Consider the following 21,037-nt stretch of genomic DNA (forward strand, 5'->3'; position numbering starts at 1 on the left):
GGCTCGATGACGATGATACGAAATTATATTGAAACTAGTACTCAATCGTTTTCGGGCATTTAAAATCTGTTAAACAATCGTACACTCTCCCCACGCCCAAGCCCGCTATACTAAAACTACAGGACGGAGATTGACAAAGAGTGTTTGTACTGTTGATATTAAACGGTAAACTAATAGCTCCGGGGAAATATCATTCGATTTTTATATCACGTTTTAATATATTATATTGTTCCCGGTACGATGTTCGTCCACATATAAGTTCCCTTATTGATATAGCTAAAGCGATAAAAAGTTAGGTAGTTATAGGAGTTTCTAATTTCCGTTATGACGTTTTGTTCAGAGTAGGTGTTATTTACGATAACAGCTGGGATAAAGTTTCATTTTAGTTAAAATATTAGAGAATTCCTATTATTTTATTATACAGACGTTATTAAGTCAACTATGCGATAAGTATACCAACTACTCGTACTTTAAGATTATGTCTAGTGGCATATTTAAGATGATAGTTTCTTAGAAGTGGGCCTTGATTATTTTATGTATTCATAATAATTGTATCTATATAGAGATAAAATCGTTAAATAAACAATATTAAATTAATATAACTTTTAAATTAACAATCAAGTATAATGAGCTAATGAATTTGGGCTTCGAAGGGAGCCCTTCATATCAAGAGTCGTTGTTCATCAATTTCAACAAGGTAACAAACTAATGCGAAGAAGGAGTTAGGTTAACATTTCGTATTTCCGATTATCTATAATTTAAATACCTATTAGATAAAATTAAATAACATAACCGTTCAAAATCCGATTTCAATAAATCGACATTTTAGAATAAAATTCAAGAATAAAAATTAAAAAATATATACTGTCATTAAAAAAAGTGAGAAACTTTAAAAACTAAATCATACAAATTTATTTATTTCATCAAAAATTTGGTTTTGTATAATGACTTCAAATTGTTTAAAAAATGATATTTTCAAAAAGTTTTTATACAAGGTATTCAAGGTACCATTAAAAAATCATCGTGTATTATGATAATATACGAAATGACTGCGCAATCGGTATAACAGATTATACATTTTATCATACAAAATTATGTACCCCTCGTGTACATCAAGAATAGGTAGACGGGCAAAAACGAACAGCAGCAGTATATAACCAATTCGTTCTAAACCTTTTGTTTTTCATTCGAGTACTACGCGCCAAGTGCATTAAATATATTGTAGGAACGTGTGTAGTTAATAATATTACGACTGTAATTTACATCGACACCTATTTACAGGTGCATCGGTGCAGTTGCAAGATTTGTTAACGCTCACTGTTTTCGCGGTGGATTTTTATCACCGGAAGGGTTTTTATATATTATAGGTACCTATATATAGAATAATGTTCGAGTCTCGAGTGGTATGGGTCGGGGGCGACTACGGCAGTGCATCGTCGTTTTGAAATATAATATCCGCCGTGACAAGGTGGTGTATAAATGTATGTGTACAGTGCGAGAGAGGCGAACAGTCGAAGTGGCGGCGAGAGGGTACGAACGGATGTATATATACGGACGGACGGACGAAGCGGTGATGGAATGCCCGCGTGGCGGAATAAAAGGAATCGTTTACACAGGGTTTACCGAATCTGGGGATGAAATTTAATTAATCTGCTGGCAGTGTGCGTGCGTGCGTGTGTGTACGACGAGCACTGCACAGTAGTATGACCGGCCACCCCCGCACGTACATCTGGTGTATGTGTGTGTGTGTGTGTGTGTGTGTATTAATTAATTGGAGTGAAAGGGAATAAAGAGCCGCTGCCTCCGCCGTGACAATGCCGGGCAATGCGAATATTACAATATTGTAGCGCAGCTACCCCTTTAGGCGTTACGGGGTGGAATATCGTTGCGAGTGATGTATATACATATATATATGAGTTATTGTTTTCTCATAATTGCCACTTCCACTGCCGCCGTCACTGTCGCCGCAGTTGTATGCGATTGTTATACGCGCGCTCACATATTGGACGTAAAGTATAATATATATATATATTGAATATTATGTATGTGTCACATGTCAATTAGCCACGCACATGTTGCCATATATCTACCATCGATGTAATAATATGTGTACATGTGCTACGTTCGTATCATCGTGGACGTTATATTTAATTGCTAATTCCGATAACCCTATTGTTAATAATTGTAATCGTCGTACATATTATAATGTGATATGTAGAACGTTGAAGTAGCTTATTATTTTTTTTTTATTCAAATTTATTATTTTTTCTGAAAGTTTTTATAAATTGTTTAAGCAACTATTATAAGCTTATAACCCGTTATTAAATAAAATTAAAAAAAAAAAAACAATAAAATTAAATTTTTAACAATCTTTTATGGTATTTGATATTAGTACATTATATAAATTACTTTTTTTACTAACGCCTAACACTATTACTGTGTACACATAAATATAGGTACCTACATACTATACGTAGGTATAACATACTAGGTAGTTTAGATTTTTCGTACAAAATGTGTGATATACATTAATATTATATTTTGCGATTTTCGAAGTTAAAAATTGTTGTTGTTGTCGTTTTTTTTTTTGGAGAGCGATTTTTCTACTTTGTTATAAATCATTTGAAAGTAAACTTTTTTAGGTTCACGTTGAAAGTTCGAAAACACGCCGAAATATTGTGCTTAAACTATATATAAATATATATATAATATAATATAACATAATATACTCGTTTATCTCTCTTAGTTTTCAACTGCGATGTGTAATAATACATATATTTTATTTGTTATGATAGACATATACTTACTACGATAATAATAATAATATGGGTATTGAAACATTGTATGACTGAAACTTTAAGTTATTCACGAAACCACCAGGAATTATACAATCAGTAAACGTCAAGCATTATATCATTTCGATATATTAAATGTCTAAACGAGCGAATTATAATATGTGGAATGGTATTTTAAGGGTATTAACCCCGGAGATTCGTGTACTAACTACTTGCTCTTGGATTTCGCCAAACATACAGTAATTCTTCAACATTAATATTGTCCGTCCCGCTTAATACGAATAATTCGTTTGTGAGCGGGTTAGAACGTTTAATCATGGATAACCATCACGAGTTCCTTTCCTGTATCGGGTTGTATCCTAGAGCAGTTTGGATAAGTAATTACAGCAGATTAGACGTTAGGCCTGAGGGCGATCGACCCTGTCCCAATAAATATACACTGCTGCTGTTAATGCTGCAGTAAGGGATGCTTTGGTTGGCGAATTTTAAACTCTTCGCTTCATAGGACTTTCACGTTCCAGATGAATAACGAAGAGAGTACGATACGTACAAATAATAATGACATGTAGATACTAATAATAATATAATTTCACAACAAAATAAAACAAAACGGTATTATTGTGGTTTATTACCTGTGATTGCACTGTTGGCACGCAAAACACTCCAAGTGATATACGTTGCTACGGGCCCTCATGACCATCTCGAACGCTGGTATGTCCTTGAAGCAAGCCGCGCACATGCCCTTATTGCCAAACATCCTGTAAAACCTGTCAATCAGTAATAGCATCATACGGTGTGCGACGTGTCCGCCAATAAATACCTGAAGTAATCTTTTTTGCATAATATCATGTTTGCCTTGGTGTAAAGAGTTGATCCAACTTCGCCCAGCCTACATCCGCAGCATCCACACATCAAACAGTCTTCGTGCCAAAATAAATCCAGTGCCTTCAAGAGAAATCTATAAAAAAAAAAAAAAAAAATACATAAAATGTCTATATAGTTATTCGAGCACTGAACGTTTTGTATCGCATCACATATGATATATGTAATCATATTATATAGCCAATACGTTGATAAGAGCAGATATTTGTCCTTTGTAAAAATAAAATACATTGTGATACCTATCAGTTATGTGTTTTCCACAGCCTGCACATTCTTGGCCTCCTGTCGACGCCGAAGCACCAACATTCGCACTCGACTTGGTAGCTGTGCTGGCTGCTACTTGACTGGCTTTGACGTCCATTGTCATTTTACTCCTGAAAATAAGCAAAAACAAAAGCATAATTAAAAAATAGAAATCACATAAAATATTATTCAAAAGAATTGTTAAGGCCTTATGGGTGCGTGATTTTTGTTTTAAAGTATATAATATAATTTTAACTATACTGAGTTTCAACATACAGGTATACGTTACGTACATGCCGCCGCACAAATATACATAGACTTTCTGGTTAGTTTTATGAACAATACCGCGATATTCGAAAATACTACAGGAGACTATGTTCGAATAGCTTGGTTTATGAGTTTTCGAGGCTTAAAATGCAATAACAAACATTATTATATATCCAGTTGGTTGTGGTCGCTATAAAGTTCGACTCGCAGACACCACATAGCGCTTTTTCTTATTCTTTAGAACCTAGACGTAAAGAGGTTTTTTTCGCGTTTTTTTATAGTCTTTATGATATGTATATATTGTGGGGCATGGTGGTTTTTACTTTTCTTTTTATTTTACGATCGGATCAAAAAAACCCAACGTCCCTATTTATTTATTTATTTTTTTTTTGTTTTGCTTAAAGACCGAAAGACATTTGGTATGCCGAGTTTGACGTGAAACATTAAGAACAATATCAAATAACGTTATTTTTCTGAAGGGAAGGGAGACAAAAATATGGAATTTCTTTCGAAAGACAACTTTAATGCGTTTAAGTGTCCTTATTTAGTATTCAGCCGGAAGACCTGTTGTTGCCGGCAAGATAAAAGCTCTGTTCGGAATATCAAAGCACAAATATTGTAAGGGGATGTAAAAAACTTTGTAGTAATGGAGAAGGGGAATTATATTATTTTTCTTATTACGAAAAGTACGATGTGCGATAACTGTGACAAATTAGGGGTTTGTATTTTTATTTTTTAAATAGATGCGATTTGTGTCAAAACATCTTACGAATGTTAAATTCATAATAATGTATATAAACAACAAAAGTCCCTAAAAACGTGCAGGTTAGGCGTGTCAACCTAATAAACAAAACAATATAAATTTCAAAATAAATATAAACAAAATGTGATTTTCAAATGATGACTAGAGAAGGTTATTACTTATTATATTATATAATTGATGGTTATATTTGAGCTTTGTTCACTTTAAATATACTGCATTTATACCATTTTTATGTATTATATCATATACAAGACAAATTCTAAAATACCTGTGTTATTATCAAACATGATAGCAAACATCTTCGTTGAAAATCAATTTATAAAATATTTTATTGATGGGATCGGCGTTGTTTTAGAATAAAATATCATAAAAAAATAAAAATTTAATAATATAATAATATTATACGTATTTTTTTACACGACTATACTATTTATTATATTATATATGAGAGTTTAAAAATTATCAGCTATCACTGTCATTATGTTAATAATTTATCCAAATTAATTATCTAATCGATTGTAATGATACTATGATACTTATAAGTTATATAACGATATTTTAAAGTACTACGTTTTGTATAGAAATTATTTTTGGTGTGAAGTATTATTATCTATTATCAAAGAATAATCCGCTTTTTATGAATATAATTCAACTGTCGTTTTAAATTAAAAACAATTCATCTACAGCTGGATTAATCTATATATTATAATAGCTAAGCGTCGCTTAAATGTGAAAAAAATTTTTTCACTGAGGGAATTGATTTGCTTTCTCCCACAGTTCCCTTAAGGGCGAGTAGAGTTGCAGCGGACGTTTATAACTCCAATGGTCCCGCTCATAAGAGCAGCAACCACTGCAATGCTTGCCGTGCACAGGTGTATTTTGTAACAGCCGCTCTCGGAGTACCTATTGCGGAGCATGACACGATATGTCGTTGATTTATGCACACCGGACGGTTGTCATGTGATGAAATCTGATGGTCATTTTTCACTTAACCTCCGACGCGTGTTATTGACTGAACTTTTATAATATTTCGTTTACTTTTTGATTATATACAAATCCATGCACACATAGGTGTCAGGCGTTTCTGATCGCGATGAATCAATCAAATTTCGTCGAAGAACGCGTGCGGCTCTCTGTACGATTTTATCGCCTCGAAATATTATTGTATAATATATTATTCACGAGGTTTGATTAATTATATTTAAACGGCAGCGAGTCATGGTGTTTGGGTAAATTCTGTTACGAAAACGCGACAGAAATCAGCAACGTGTACACATTGCTGTAGGGATGACGAGCGTGAACAGAAACGGAATGTTTTTGTTTTATCCCTACAGCCACTACAGTGGCGTTTATGGACCAATTTATCAAGCCGATAATAGTATATACACTACTATGGAGCGATGAGAGGTATGGGCGCTACCGCCGACTACTACATATAAATGCATAATAATAATAATAATAATAATATCATCGTTGTTTGTGAGGGTGGTGGTCGTGGTAAAGTGGTGGTGGAGGTTAGGAGTAGGGGTGAAATTGTTAATCCGACGGCCTCGGTCGTAAAGATGATAGCAGTCGTAATGCTATGGAGACGTTTTTAATTAGCTTAAAATAATCGCATGTACTTAACTTGTTTAACCGATCAATACTGCAGTTCTCGACTATGTTAAATGTGCGACGACTTCGAAAGCACTATATACCAATAATAATTTAAACTAGTCATAATGCTGTGATTTAAAATAACTGATTTGGTGTTGAAAGATGTACAGCTATTTTATATTATAGTTTAAAACTAATGATGAGGATGACAAATAATTAGCGAACGTTTTTAAACATTTAATATTGTGTATGTAAATAATGTAATAAATAATAATATTGTAGCATATTATAGTTTTTTTTTTCAATATTATCTAAATCCTTGAAGTATTGGTCGATTGTATCTATCAACATTGCAAGATTAGTTTTAAATATGTATAAAAAAATAAATACACAGACCATAAATATATGAGATAGATATCAAGTACTTTAATTAATTTTTGTATACTTATTTTAATACATTTTAGTAAATTTTTTTTTTTGTTTGGTGATCAGTGGGTGGTGGAATATTTATTTTAATTTTTTTACTTTTTTTGTAATAATTTAGTGAATATTGATTTAAAATTTCAGTTTAATTTAAAAACAACTATGGTATGTATATACTATTATTCAAATGAAAATTTTCAATTTTATAGAATTATTAGTATTTAGTTATAATATAAAAGTATAGTAAGTATGGATGACGATTGGTAAACATTTTGAGCAAATAATGTTAAAGTAATATAAAAGTATAATAATTAATAAAAAAACAGTGGTGTATCGGCATGTTTAACTTCATACGTACCCAAAATCATATGAAAGCATATAACAATAATTTATTTTAATGTTTTCACACATGCATACAAATAAAAATAATGTACTTAATTTATTGGTTTACTATTTAATTATGCCTTTAAGTAAGGAATATCACTAGATTACATTTTGTGTTACAATGATTATTATTATTATTATTATTTTTTTTTTTACAGAATTAATCATTAATTTTACTTTTAAATATAATAGTTATAAACATTAAAAAAATAAGTATGTGATTTTATATTTATTTTTATTTTAAAAAACAGATTAAACAGACAAACAACTAAAACAATATTAAAAGTATAGTTGAAATATACCTTAAAATGTCATTTGTATAAGGTTATTAACCAATTTTCACTATATTATTATTGTTTATATATATATTCTTAAATTATAAATATTTTATTTAAGATAAGTATTATTTAAGAAAAGTAAAAACATTTTTTAAAGTACCTAATTATATTCCTTACAATACTGGATCATAATATATATTGTATCAAAATTGTGAAAAAAATGTATGAACAAATTTATGTCATGAAATCAGTGACGCCGTTAACAAATATGTGAAATTTACGTAAAATGCACCGTGAATTCCAGGAGATAAAACAATATTATGATAGATGGTGGATAATTGTTGTTATACATTTTTAGCTTATAAGTTAATAACGACGTATCATAGAATGATGTGAAAAGATTCATGGTATAGGTAATAAATTATTAACGTATGATAAACATGGCGTTATTGATTTAAAAAAAAAATGAAAACTTTCCTGATCATAACATAAAATTAGTTGGTAATTTCAGAATTCAGTATTCATAAATTTATATTTAAACTTATATTCAAGCGTTTGGTTTACAGTTGTGATCAATGGTTGCGTTTAAACATTAGAACACCTACTTTAAAAACGCGTATGATTATTCACTATGACCATATGAATTCAGTTGGTACTCAACGAGCTTTTCTAATTTATAAAATAGGTACAAATGATTATTTAGAGATCAAAAAAAATAAACGAATCCTTAGGTATAAAAATATATTAATAAATGCGGATTATGCTTATAAGTAATTTAAGCATAACTTCAAATGTAATGATAATAGGTAACGGTAACAGGTATATCATATATATGCTTACACGATAGATATGTAAGTGTGGTTTAAAACATACGTCCAATGATATAACATTATATACTGTACTTATCAATATGAGAAAATTGGGTGTTACGTTGAAATTTTATAATATAATTTTTACATTCGAACACAAACCAATGTCGGGCAATGGTGGTTTTGAACAAAAAGGATAATACATAATTTACAAAAGATTATACGGTAAAGTGAACAGTGCACTGTAGATAAGCCATTGCCCCCGGTTGATTGTCGCACTCGACAGAGCCAAAGGGGTGTAAATGTATAAGTACACAAAAGTGAGCGACGGCACACGACATTCGAACAACGTCGTAATATAATCATAGGTACATGATGTGTATATATACTTATACTAGTTTGAAAACTCTCTCTTGAGTTCAAAAACGTAAATTAAATTACACCCACCGTTTTTGGAACGGTAACAAAAACACTTCATTAACACACACCCTCACTCCATCATCTTTAAGCGTTAATACACGTGATATTATATTTATTTATCAGTATTATATTATACTCACTAACATTTATACACACGAGCATCCGGCCGTTAGCTTAGAATGTAATTAATTAAAACTATATATAGATCAGGTAGGTAGTTTTGAAAGGGTATAATAATATAATATGTATAGGTATGAGTATTGTGTGTTGTGTATATATATTTGTATGCAGTAAATCTTAATTTTTTTTTTCATGTTCGTTAAAAGTGACGAAACTTCGTACGGCACGACTCGTGCGAAGGGGTACGTCGACGTCAGCGCTTTATATGTTATATTATTATCAATTATGATATTATAATTTATAATATTATACAAGAGCGAATTATTAGCTTATTAGATAAAACGTCGGGGATGAATTTTAGCTAGTGGAAAATAATAATAACAAAACAGAGTGTGTGTGAGCGTGTGTTATCCATCGTCTCTCTCTCGACACTGACAGTAGGGTATGGGCCCCATGTTGGCAGAATGGTAGTACGGTGAAGGTAAGTGTGCTCTGAGTACTGCAATATTATACATATATATGTGTGTCTATGTGTGTGTGTGTGTGTGGGTGGGTGTGTGTTTATGAGTATATTGCGTATACCATACGAGCACAAAGAAAATACACGTTTCGCCGCCGGTGTGTTGTTAAAGGCTCAAAAATGTTTTAATTAGCGTTGTAAACGATGTCGACGGCGTGGATGACGCCGGTTCCATCCCCGATAACTATTTGCTACTGCTACAACGATCTTATAACATAACAATCGTTGAGGGTGCAGATACACGCTTGAATATAATAATATGTAGAGTGGAGAAGCGCGTGCTGGAATGGACGATCGAGGTGTACGTTTTCGTTGAATTTTCAGGTTACTTTTTTGTTTATACTCGAATGAAAAATTTTTGTAATGCCAATATTATGATTTACATATATACCCCCTAGAGGCCCTAGATAACATCACCTATTTTTAAAACATTTTTGAGAGTTAATCGATTCAATGTTTATTATTAAGATATTATTATACATTTTCAGTACTACGAAGAGCTGCACATTATCAAATAATTGCTTATTTATAATAAATATTATAGGTACCTTTTTACTGCTATATAATAATCGATGTTCACGCATTCTGCATTTATTATAATACATTATATTATGGTGTCACAAAATACAATGACACCAAATCTCATTGAAGTACACTTGTTTGTCGGCAAGTTTTCGGGCTCGTACGTTGGAAAATTTTAATACATTTATTACCTATAAGTAGCCTGTTGTTCATATTTTTTATTATGTGCAAAAACTAGGAATTTATAATTTATTTTATAATAACAAGTTGATAAGCGTAAAACACTTGCAGTAGAGGCAACCCTAGATTTGCAATTTTTGGTAAGTGATCATATCATAATTATTTACATAATATTATTTATATAACATACAGTAAATAACAGTGTCGTCCCCTAATGAACTATGTCGATTTCGGGGAAAACTTTCTGAACGCATTTAATGAAGAATTCCAGACTGATTTCCAGTAATATTTTAAACTCACAGTTGGCCGCCTGTATCATATTATAATATTATCATGCCGCGGTATATTGTGGATTAGTCAAACACACTATTTTCATTTTTCAGTACCTACTTTCTGTTCAGTTTAAGGAAAATGACATCTAAATGAACTTTACCTCGTCGTCATTCAATATTATTATTATTTTTTATAATATTAATAAATATTAACTTGTGATATACTGTACTGTATAATCCGCCGCCGTTATGGTTTTTGAACGTGTACATAACAGATCATCGTCATCTCCTCCGATACGACGAACTTTCTACAATAAAATTTCACAACATTTTGTTCGTTTTCTGAAGAATAACCTACGCTCCACGTAGCTTGATAAGGTAAGACGCACATCAGATATTTTCTTTATGTACAAACTTATTGTAGGGATAGACAGTTTCATACGCCACATCTTTGATCGTTATTCAGACATTTTTATATTCACATAATATAACATAGTACCTATGTGTTAATTCTCTTATGTAGATTTGTTAATTCTAAGTGGGACCTCGGAAAATAGTATCAAGTATCTGACATTATTTAGTATACCATAATTATAATATACGATAGTTCGTTTTATTTAATAATTATTAAGGGGTTCATGTAATAATTATTCTCGTCCATAAATATACGAATCCATTGATCATCGTCTCAATGTTGAAATTAATAGTGTTATGATCGATCTTCGTTTCATACGTCGGAATAAATTCCGTGTGACATAATACGTAGGTACTACGTAGTACTCCATATGATTATATTATTAATAACTCTTCACTCATTAATTTGCCCAATGTAGCAATACGGTGATATAAACGTATTTTGAGTTCAAACATTACCTCGGCCGCGAGCCATCGTTTGCTGCCAGTCCGAGAAAATTAATCCGAACGGCGAACACCCTGAGGGGGTTAGAAATTCGCGTTCCTCTAAAGACATTGTCGCCGGCGACTACCACTAATAGCAACAATCCTTATCACGTGTATTTACGTTGGTTTAATTATGTGTGGGAGTGTGTGTGTATGTGTATGAAGTTTTGCGACGTGTCCCCCGGGGTTTCTCCTACGGAGAGATTGCTAAACAACAAAGTTATGTGCTCGGGATTTACTTGACCGTGTTCAAAAGCATTATTACATCAGAGAGTATAAATTCCGAAATTCATCGTTCAGAATCATGCAGCAGCAGAACCCTTCACTTCGTCCCCTATATAATCGAGCGCCACACCGCGTGTCTCTGTAACGAAGGCAGCGAGTGACAGCTAACCAACCCCTGTTGCCACCGAGGCCAAGTCACGGTACAGTTTGCATTCTGAATTCTTGGCATTATATAGGACACAAATAATGTCTGTAACTCACGCCTTAGACTATAGGTTGGTATAAAATTTTTTCCCATAACGCTTGCGTATATATTATTATTATGAATATATTATATTTAATTTACTTCTCCGACTAATACAGTAATATACGATACTATAATATAAATATTATGTTTAGTTATTTTTAAAAAAAATAACTTGTATTGTCTAAAGACAACACAAATTAAAGACACCATTTCAAATATGTTTTCATAAATAGTTTTAAACGGAGCCACAATAATTTATCAGAACTTTTATAAAATGTAGTATAAAAAAAAAACAGAAAATAAATGGCATGATATACATTTAAAATGTTAAAAAAGTGTTTTGAGAAAAATATTTCTAATTTAACTTCAGTGTAGAGTGGTTATTATTAAGCCTGAAAGATTAATTAAAAAAAGTTGTTCGTTTAATTTTTACAATCTGTTGTTAAAACAATACTATAAAAAAAAATATTTACTTTATTTGTTAACTAATATAATGTATACATACACTTTTTTTGTTTTTATATAATGCTCTTTTCCAAGTTATTACGTAATTATTTGGAAAAATAAATAATAAAAAAGAAAAATATGCCGTTGTTTACTCTTTAAAAAAAAAAAATATATAAAATTATATTATAATAAACGAAACAGTGTGGTGGAGGGGAAAACATAGACTGCGACTTTAACAGGTAATTAGATTTCTTTGGTGAATTAACTCAACGAGCCAAGATTGCGGGATTCAACCCTCCAAAAAAACTGAAAACTACTTGTGTTGAGGGTGTTGTAGGGTGAAAAAACGGTCGTTTGTCTTGAACGGCTGGTTACGTCGCTAAGTAAAGAACGTTAAAAAAAAAAATGAAAAAAAGATGGAAATCGAAACCTTTTGTTGCGGTGGAGACTTGTTTATATATATTAAATAACCAACGTTGAGGAAAATAGCATTTGGCCACTTTTCCTTGCTTTTTTCCTTCTACCTTTTCCTTGATCTTTACATATAGTGGTGTCAGAGAATGTCTCACATATTATATAATAATATGTAATATCTACTACTTAGCTAGTATTTACAGATAAAGAGATAAAAATGCTGTAATTAAGTGAAATAGCTATTAATTCTAAGAGTAGTGGAGTAGAGTAGTAATTATATATATAATACACATTTCTATGTATAGACGTAGCTATATAAAGTTGCGTAGTTCACTACGCCATACTAAAAGGGACGTAATGCGATGGATTTTTCCTTTGTATAATCGAGTAAAGTTTTTAAAAACTACGCACCGGAAATCCGGTCCATTGCTGCAATGCCTGCAGGGGCTGTTGTTACTTCGCCATTTTCGTCGTAGCCGTAGGTACATGGGTTATAGTACGCGCGTGACCGCCTTCTGTCATTAGATCGTTACACAGTTTTACCGTAGGTATATAATAGGCAGCCACGCCGGTAAACGCGCCCTGGGGAACGATCAAGCAACGATCCTCTTCGTTCTCAGCGACTGTGGCGGACGATTGTAATAAATAATATTATATTCGTCATTGTTACGATCGACAAAAATCTCTAGTGTCTCATCACTCCCGATCATAGAACATACACTACAATAAACGTGGTTATGTCTTGTTTATACAATAAACAGTTCAGCAAAATGAGATACCTGACAAAGTCGTATTAATGTTTTATTGAAAATGTTGGAGGGAAAAAAGTTATTTTAATAAATTTCAATGTCTTGATAACTCATCTAAAATTTTTTCTTCTATAGAATAACTAGTTTTAATTTGAAAAGTGACCTAACCTACTAATATTTGAGATTGAAACACTATTAGGTAATTCATGATATGAAAATTATGTATTTTAAAAATTTAAATGCAAATTCACTGAATATTAATAAATTAATATAAATAATATGTATTAATTAAGTATACGCAAATATTAATGTACATTCACTAAATGATGATCTATATACAAACCATAATTTCACATTATTTCCTGATTTTACAACGAAATCTAATTCGTTAACAATACCATAAATATAATAAAATTATAAATAAAAAAATATATTTTATACGCAATGATACGTAGATGGTAGATATTATGTATTCATAATTGATAATTGTATATTAATGTACTGTGAACAATTGAAACGTATCAAGCTAATATAAATTTATATGAATGTAACTACATTATAAATGTTGTTCCAATTATGTTTTTATATTATATAGCTAGTGTAAATTCAAAATTGTCATTTTTTATTTTAAAACTACATAATATTATATAGTTCATATTGCCCTTTTAGCGTTTAATAATTAATGTTAGTGTTGCCGTACCTATTATATGTATCAAACAACGTTATTTTTTATAAATAATAATTCGACGTTTAATTGTATACACAAAGGAATTCTTAGACATTTATTATTTTCATCAGATGGAAAAGAGAATATTATTATGATATTATAAAAATGTTTGTAACTGGGATACTATGTTATTGATGTATGTGTTAAATCCTCCCTATTCATCACAAAATGTCAACTATGGATATATTATAATTAAATTTGTTCATAGAGACGTTAACAGTGTTTTCAATTTGCATTGGAAATAATATCATCCACTCGTGATGTAATTAAAACATTCGGGAGGGCTTTGATAACCATTTATTAAACCGTATTATTTTATTGTAGCACCGTCGTTGGTAATTTTTGTACAATATTAATAATTAATTTTTGAACTGTCGGTTGCATTGACATATTCTACAATATTATTTTGAATATATATAGTACATCAACGGTTGGTTGTGACATATCCGATTAATTAAAGTCTATAACGGCAATTATAATTATTGTTTTAATCAGTCTATTCATTCGGAAAAAAGTATAATTAAATGGTTTCACAAAGGATTTTAAATTATATTTTATTCGGAAAAATTGAAATATAAATATTAAAATGGCTAGACGTTTTGTTTTTTGTTAGTTTAATATAGGTACATAAATAAATATACGAGTAAAATATGTATAGGTAATACATTGACGTAGTTTTTAATTATATTAATTGTATGTATTATTTCATTATATAATAATGTAATGATATTATTATTTTTATACAAACCATTCGCGTATTAAAAAAATCAAAGCCCATACTCTACTTTTGAAAATAAAATTTGCCTATAAACGTATAGGTATATTATAATATGTTTCAGTACAAGTCCGATTGGACTTTTACCATCATATTGTTGAGACTACTGTCATATTATTATAGTTATACATCACAACTATACCGCATCATCAAATAATAATATAAACAACACGGGTGTTATCGTAATAATAATATATTATGTACATATGCTGTTGGTGTTTATGGTTTAATATTCATATTGTATAAGTTAAATAAATATACCTATATATTGTAATATACTATTACGCGTTACAGTCATCGGCTTACCCTGCACGATGAGTCCCGGTCATAGAACAACTCCGACCACCTCTGCCGCTATTACTTGTACCCTAAACCACGATATATAATATATAGCATTGGGCTAAAGTCAGTTTTGGATTAAGGGTTGAGAGGAAATGGTTATTTGGGCAACGGTCAGCGACAATATAATTGAGTTAGCGCAGCCGGGATGAGTTAGTGAACTGTCCGTCGCAAACGGCCGTCGTCCGTTTTCGGGACACCGCAACAACCGATTAAGCAACAGCCGCACGCGATTTATTACATCGCCAGTGTGAATAATTAAAACGTTACTTGGAGATCGGTATAGTCGTATAGAAGAAGAGAATAACCAGCTGCAGAGGTTGACTGTTAGGGCGGTAGCTGATGGGTCGGGTGAAGGATCCAGTTCCACCACGGACCATATAAATTTTCGAGCAATGGAATGATACACATTATAGCTATGGCATAATTATACACCTGATAAATACAAGTATAATACATATATATTACAGAGTGAGATAGCGATGATGATGATGGTGGATGGTGAAGACGAAAGAAAAACATTTGGTATTCTACTGAAAACTATTTTATAAAATAAAAAATGTTAATATATTTTGCTGGTGTAATTAGCTAGAATTTAAACACAGATCAAATGTGTTTAGAGAATCAAGGGTTCTGTTCAAAATAAATGTTTAACTGTAAGCAAGGTATGTAATCAAAATATTTCCGTTAGGACCGTGTGATTTTGAAGATTCAAAGATAATTAAATAAAATGTTGAAAGCACTTGAATAATCTAACCAAATAGAATACAAACGTTTTTTATAAACCACGTGCAATAAAATTATCTAAATCTTTGGTAAAGCTTAGAAAAAAATGATATAATGTTAAACATGGACCTGTTTTAATAAAGTATAGTTGGTTTCACGCTTCTGTAATTGATGACGCAAACTGTTTTGAAAACTCATTTACGCCCATTTACCACTAATCAAAATCCGATTCTATGTGTTTAAATTTAAAATATACTTTTCAACCGTAAATGCATTGTGTTTACAATGAGTTAAATGTATTATTGTTAAACACATTAATCGTAAACGCTTAAATGTGTACCATTTTACAATAGACGTACGTTTTAATTCGTATATTTAAGTATTTATTTGCTGTAAAGTTATGCACCGTTTGAGCGGGAACTACCTTTTAAAAGTTGTAAATAGTTAACAAAACACACAGTCGTTTAACTACATTATAATATTATAATATTTTACTGCACTATTTACCATCATCAAGTATGCTTACCTCATATTTTTGGACAATACAGTTATTTAAAATTTGATTTTTGAATATTTATTTTAAAATTATTGAAAATGTTTGTACTACTTAAGGGATGCCCTGTGAAGTTATAAACTTTTGTATAATTGCTTTGAAAATTTTGATGAACTGAAAAAAAAAATTGAACGAGTGCAATTTCTTAGTTATTTAATTTTCTGTAAAGATTAAGTGATTAGGTGATAATAAGTTTAGAAGACATTGAAGCTAAATTATTACACGTATGATGATATTGAATATTTTAGTAATAAGTGTTAATCTATTAACATTTATAATCTATAAAATTTAAAAATGTATAAGTATAATAAATACAGACATACATCAATTGCGCCAGAAATCACAGGCAAGGAAAAAAAATTATGAGATTCAAAAATGTACATCGACTGCACTAGATGATATTGAGATACAAAAAAGGTTAGACATTAATTGCGTCAGCAATATTTGAAAAATAAACGATATCGTTTTGACATCATTTGTGCACACCCGTTTTCTATCTGCACGTAATATTTTAATATTTTACAATTTTTGAAATTACAATTTATTTTATATGTTATTATTCTATATGTTTGATTGTATTCATTTTAAGACTTAATAATTTAATTTAATTCTCAATAAGTATTTTTAAGGTTTTTGATAGTCACTTATAATGTTAACGTATACATTTATTATGTACTTTTTTTGTCTATTTAATTAAAATAAAATATCTAAAAATATTATAGTACCTATATAATATTATATTTTGCTGGTGCAATCGATGTACTTATACAGTTATACCTAATTAATTTGTAATAAATCCACAGTGCAAAAAATGTATAGATTTCAGGTAGTCTAGAAAAATCAGCGCAATTGACGAACACCGATAAATACTAAATCAAATATAAAATTTAATTTATATTTTGTAAAACCATTAGTATCTAATGGCAATCAATAGAATTTTTACATAATATGTACATAACAAAAATATTTTAATAACTGAAAAACCACTCATTAAAATTTTGAATTGGTAATATCAACATTAAAAAAAAAAAAAATTATACACAACGTAATTTATAGTAAAAGAGTGATTCTCATTTATAAAAATAGTTTTTAAGTATCTTAAAAAAAAATTTGAATAAATTAATTGTTAAAGAAAAAAATTAGGTGAGTACTATTATACTTGGTGAATCACAAATTTAGTATTAGTTATAGAAATATAGTTAAAAATAGTTTTTAATGGAATGGAATATTTGTATTTTTTATAGTTTTAAAAATAACTTAATTAAATTTGAAACATATTATCGACATAATTTCTCATCAAATAAACAAACTTTTCATTTTTGCGTTTGATTTTTCTTTAAATATAATCTTTTTTTAATATAACTGTTTAAATTGTTTAAAAATGTTATTGAAATGTTTATTTTTAGGCCACTTGTTCGAAAAACTCGATTTTATTTTTCATTTACATACGAAAATTGTTATGCTTAAAAATCAAAAAATATTAAACCCCTAAAATAACTTAAATAGTTTCTGAGCTAATACTATTTTGTTTTTATGTTCAATGAAAAGTTATCTCTTTCGCATCTGTTAGCAAGGCGTTTCAAAAAGGAAATTAACAAGATTATAAACTGCATAATAGTATCCATTTCATCAATAATTATTACTGTTTTGTATATAGTTTTTGAGTCTCTTTCAGATAAATGGGAATATATACTGATAAGACATTACCTACGGTAATTTAAACTGGGAATAGGTTTACATCGAATATTTAAACTTTTTGATTATACCTAATTAAATTGCTACCATAAATAACGTTTAAAATTTTAATACTAGAAGATTAAAATCAATTTTTCCTTAATATAAAAAGGGTACACAATTAGTTTATAATAGTTAAGAAAAATGTATTAAGTGCATATATTATATTGTGGTATTTCAGATAAGATATTATAACATTTTTAAATTGAATCTAAGGATTAGGTATTGATTTTTAAGTACCTATACTTTTCTTAATACCTTTATTTATTTTTAAGAAGTTTCATACCCTTAATACTAATGTCTAATTGTAACTTTTATAGGATATTTAATGTCATTTTAGTTAATAAAACTGTTAAAGTTTTGTAGATAAATGCCTTTGTTATTTTACCATTATATAAATAAATATGTTTATTAGTTTTACATACCTACCAATTGGTAGATATAGAGTATAGAAAATTCAACAAGATCATTCCCATCCGTTGAGTTACAATTTATATTGAACTGGATTTAATTATTATAAGAGTATATATTTTATCAGGCAGATTTACTATGTCTACAAATAATATACATATGTTTATAACGGGGTCACAAAAAGATATTTATCAAAATTTTGAAATCTGACTCGTCAGATGAACGTTGCTTGGCACCCCTCTACTCGTATATAATAATATATACTTTATACATTATACACACATACATACATAATATATAATATTATAATATAATAATATATGAATATGATATTTACCCTCCAGCACATTGTGTTAGATTGGCGTATAAAAGCTAATCTGATTGACTTAACGGGTCGCTATAATAATATTATTGAATAAACCATTATCGTGGTTAAAGTCGACTATATAGCACACATTCATATTTGAATTATTATACAGATGCTATATATATATATACATAACGATAGTGATATTACCTAAATATATATATATATACATAAACGGTATATATATGTCATCATTATCTTTGATCTATTTTTTGGGCGTAAAGGTGCGTGGTGGAATCTCCCTAACCGTCTACTATATACGACGCGTCTCCACTCACGAACAGAAACGAAAAAAAATAAAGCAAAATAAAAATTATAATAATAACGACAACAACAACAGCACTATAGACCGCGAAAATCCGGCAAGCGGTAATTATTACGGAGGCAACACCGCGCGCCGTGGTAATTATTAAAATTTATTACGCCGTTTTTGTATATGTTTAATAATAATAATATCAGTCACGCGTACGAGAGAGAGAGAAAGCGAGTTTAACTAGAGGGGCTTTTAATTAAATACCTTCTATATGAGTGTGTGTGTGTGAGTGTGTTTATGTGTATAAAAGGGTAATCGAGTCGAATTTTTCATTCGTGTCACTATATAGACTGGGACATGAGAAGCGAATGAAGAAAACAGCAGCGGCGTTGGTGGTGTACCGCAGCGACGTGCAAGCGGAGGGGTGGTTTGACGTAACTGGGCGCGTGTCGTGCCCAATGTAGCGGAATGCGTTTAGATAAGCTAGTCGAAACGCACTTTGTCGTTATTGTGCGCACCACTGGCAGTGTTACGTTGTAATAATAATAATCTATATAAGTATATCTTATACATAATAATATTATATATGTGTGTGTTCTCACGGTGAGACGTGTTGTGTGTGTCGTATTGTTGTCGTCATGTCTATATATGTATAACAGTGCCGTGTCAACAAAATTAATCGTCTCACTTTCAGTTTATGACTTCGCGGTTATTTTTACTACCACAGCTGTATAATATATTTTAGGAAAGGGTAATATGACAGCGTTAAAAAAAGATAACAGTCAGTTTTCACCCCCGAAATTTGGTCACTTCCGATTCTGATTTCACATCGCAATGGCCAATGCCGTTTAGTTAAATTTATAATTTTGCACGGTCTTCGATCGTGGTAGTAAGTGGGATGAAGACTGTAACTGATAATTTAAGACCTCATAACATTTCATGGACCTTTAAAAAAGTGACATTATAACATATGATGAAACCTGTCAAAATTTGGCGTTAGGGTGTAGCGACTATATAGCAACACTAATTGACCATGATCTGTGTATCAAATTCTTAAATTAAAGTTCACAAGTTATACCTACACGCATTTAGGAATGAACTACTTATTTATAACCGATCAAAACGTTGTTCAAGTCTCTAAAAGCCTCTAAAAAAATCTCGACCACGCGTCATAACTAACTATAACCTACATTGGCTATATATTAAATATAACATTTTATATTTACCATTTATGTATATAATATATATTTATAATGTATATATATACCATTATAATAATGAATATATTATTATAATATTACCGTCATTATACTACGTGTATTTCGGTCGGAACGAAATAATTACTACATAATAACCGTCTTTTAATATTATTTATACGGCCACTGAAGAAATAATTAGCTGTTTTTATTGCTATATAGGACACGTGCCATTGCATTCCATTCGGATAAAAATTATATATATTTTTTTTTTACAAGTGACTGTTGAGCAATTAACTCTAGTTAATTAAAACGCCAACGGTCTGAATAACGTAGACTTAACCAATTATGGGTTATTTGAAAACAATGTTTTCGACAAATGAAAATTATGTCATATTTTTATTTTGTTTGTAGCTTTGTTAATTCTATGTAATTTATAAAGATTTGTTCTTTTAAGTACTTATTAAGAATAACTCGAGTGTTCTAAAAGTATATTATAT

The 21,037-nt window shown here is 30.2% G+C and overlaps 1 protein-coding gene across 2 annotated transcripts in view; it reads right to left on the minus strand.

Annotated features, from left to right (window-relative positions):
• Nucleotides 1-21,037, minus strand: part of LOC114125706 (LIM domain transcription factor LMO4.2-like) — a 64,901-nt gene that overhangs the window by 12,592 nt on the left and 31,272 nt on the right. The window contains exons 2-4 of one of the 2 annotated variants that reach the window (XM_050210802.1): nucleotides 3,917-4,051; nucleotides 3,616-3,753; nucleotides 3,428-3,553 (exon numbers count right to left, since the gene is read on the minus strand). In XM_050210802.1, coding sequence (XP_050066759.1) covers nucleotides 3,428-3,553; nucleotides 3,616-3,753; nucleotides 3,917-4,044 — 392 coding nt within the window. In that variant the 5' untranslated portion in view covers nucleotides 4,045-4,051. Of the gene's footprint in view, nucleotides 1-3,427; nucleotides 3,563-3,615; nucleotides 3,754-3,916; nucleotides 4,052-21,037 lie in introns of both variants that reach the window. The other variant, XM_050210801.1, reaches the window with a different exon arrangement.

This window comes from Aphis gossypii, chromosome 1 (assembly GCF_020184175.1).
Source record: "Aphis gossypii isolate Hap1 chromosome 1, ASM2018417v2, whole genome shotgun sequence".
Lineage (NCBI taxonomy): Eukaryota > Metazoa > Arthropoda > Insecta > Hemiptera > Aphididae > Aphis > Aphis gossypii.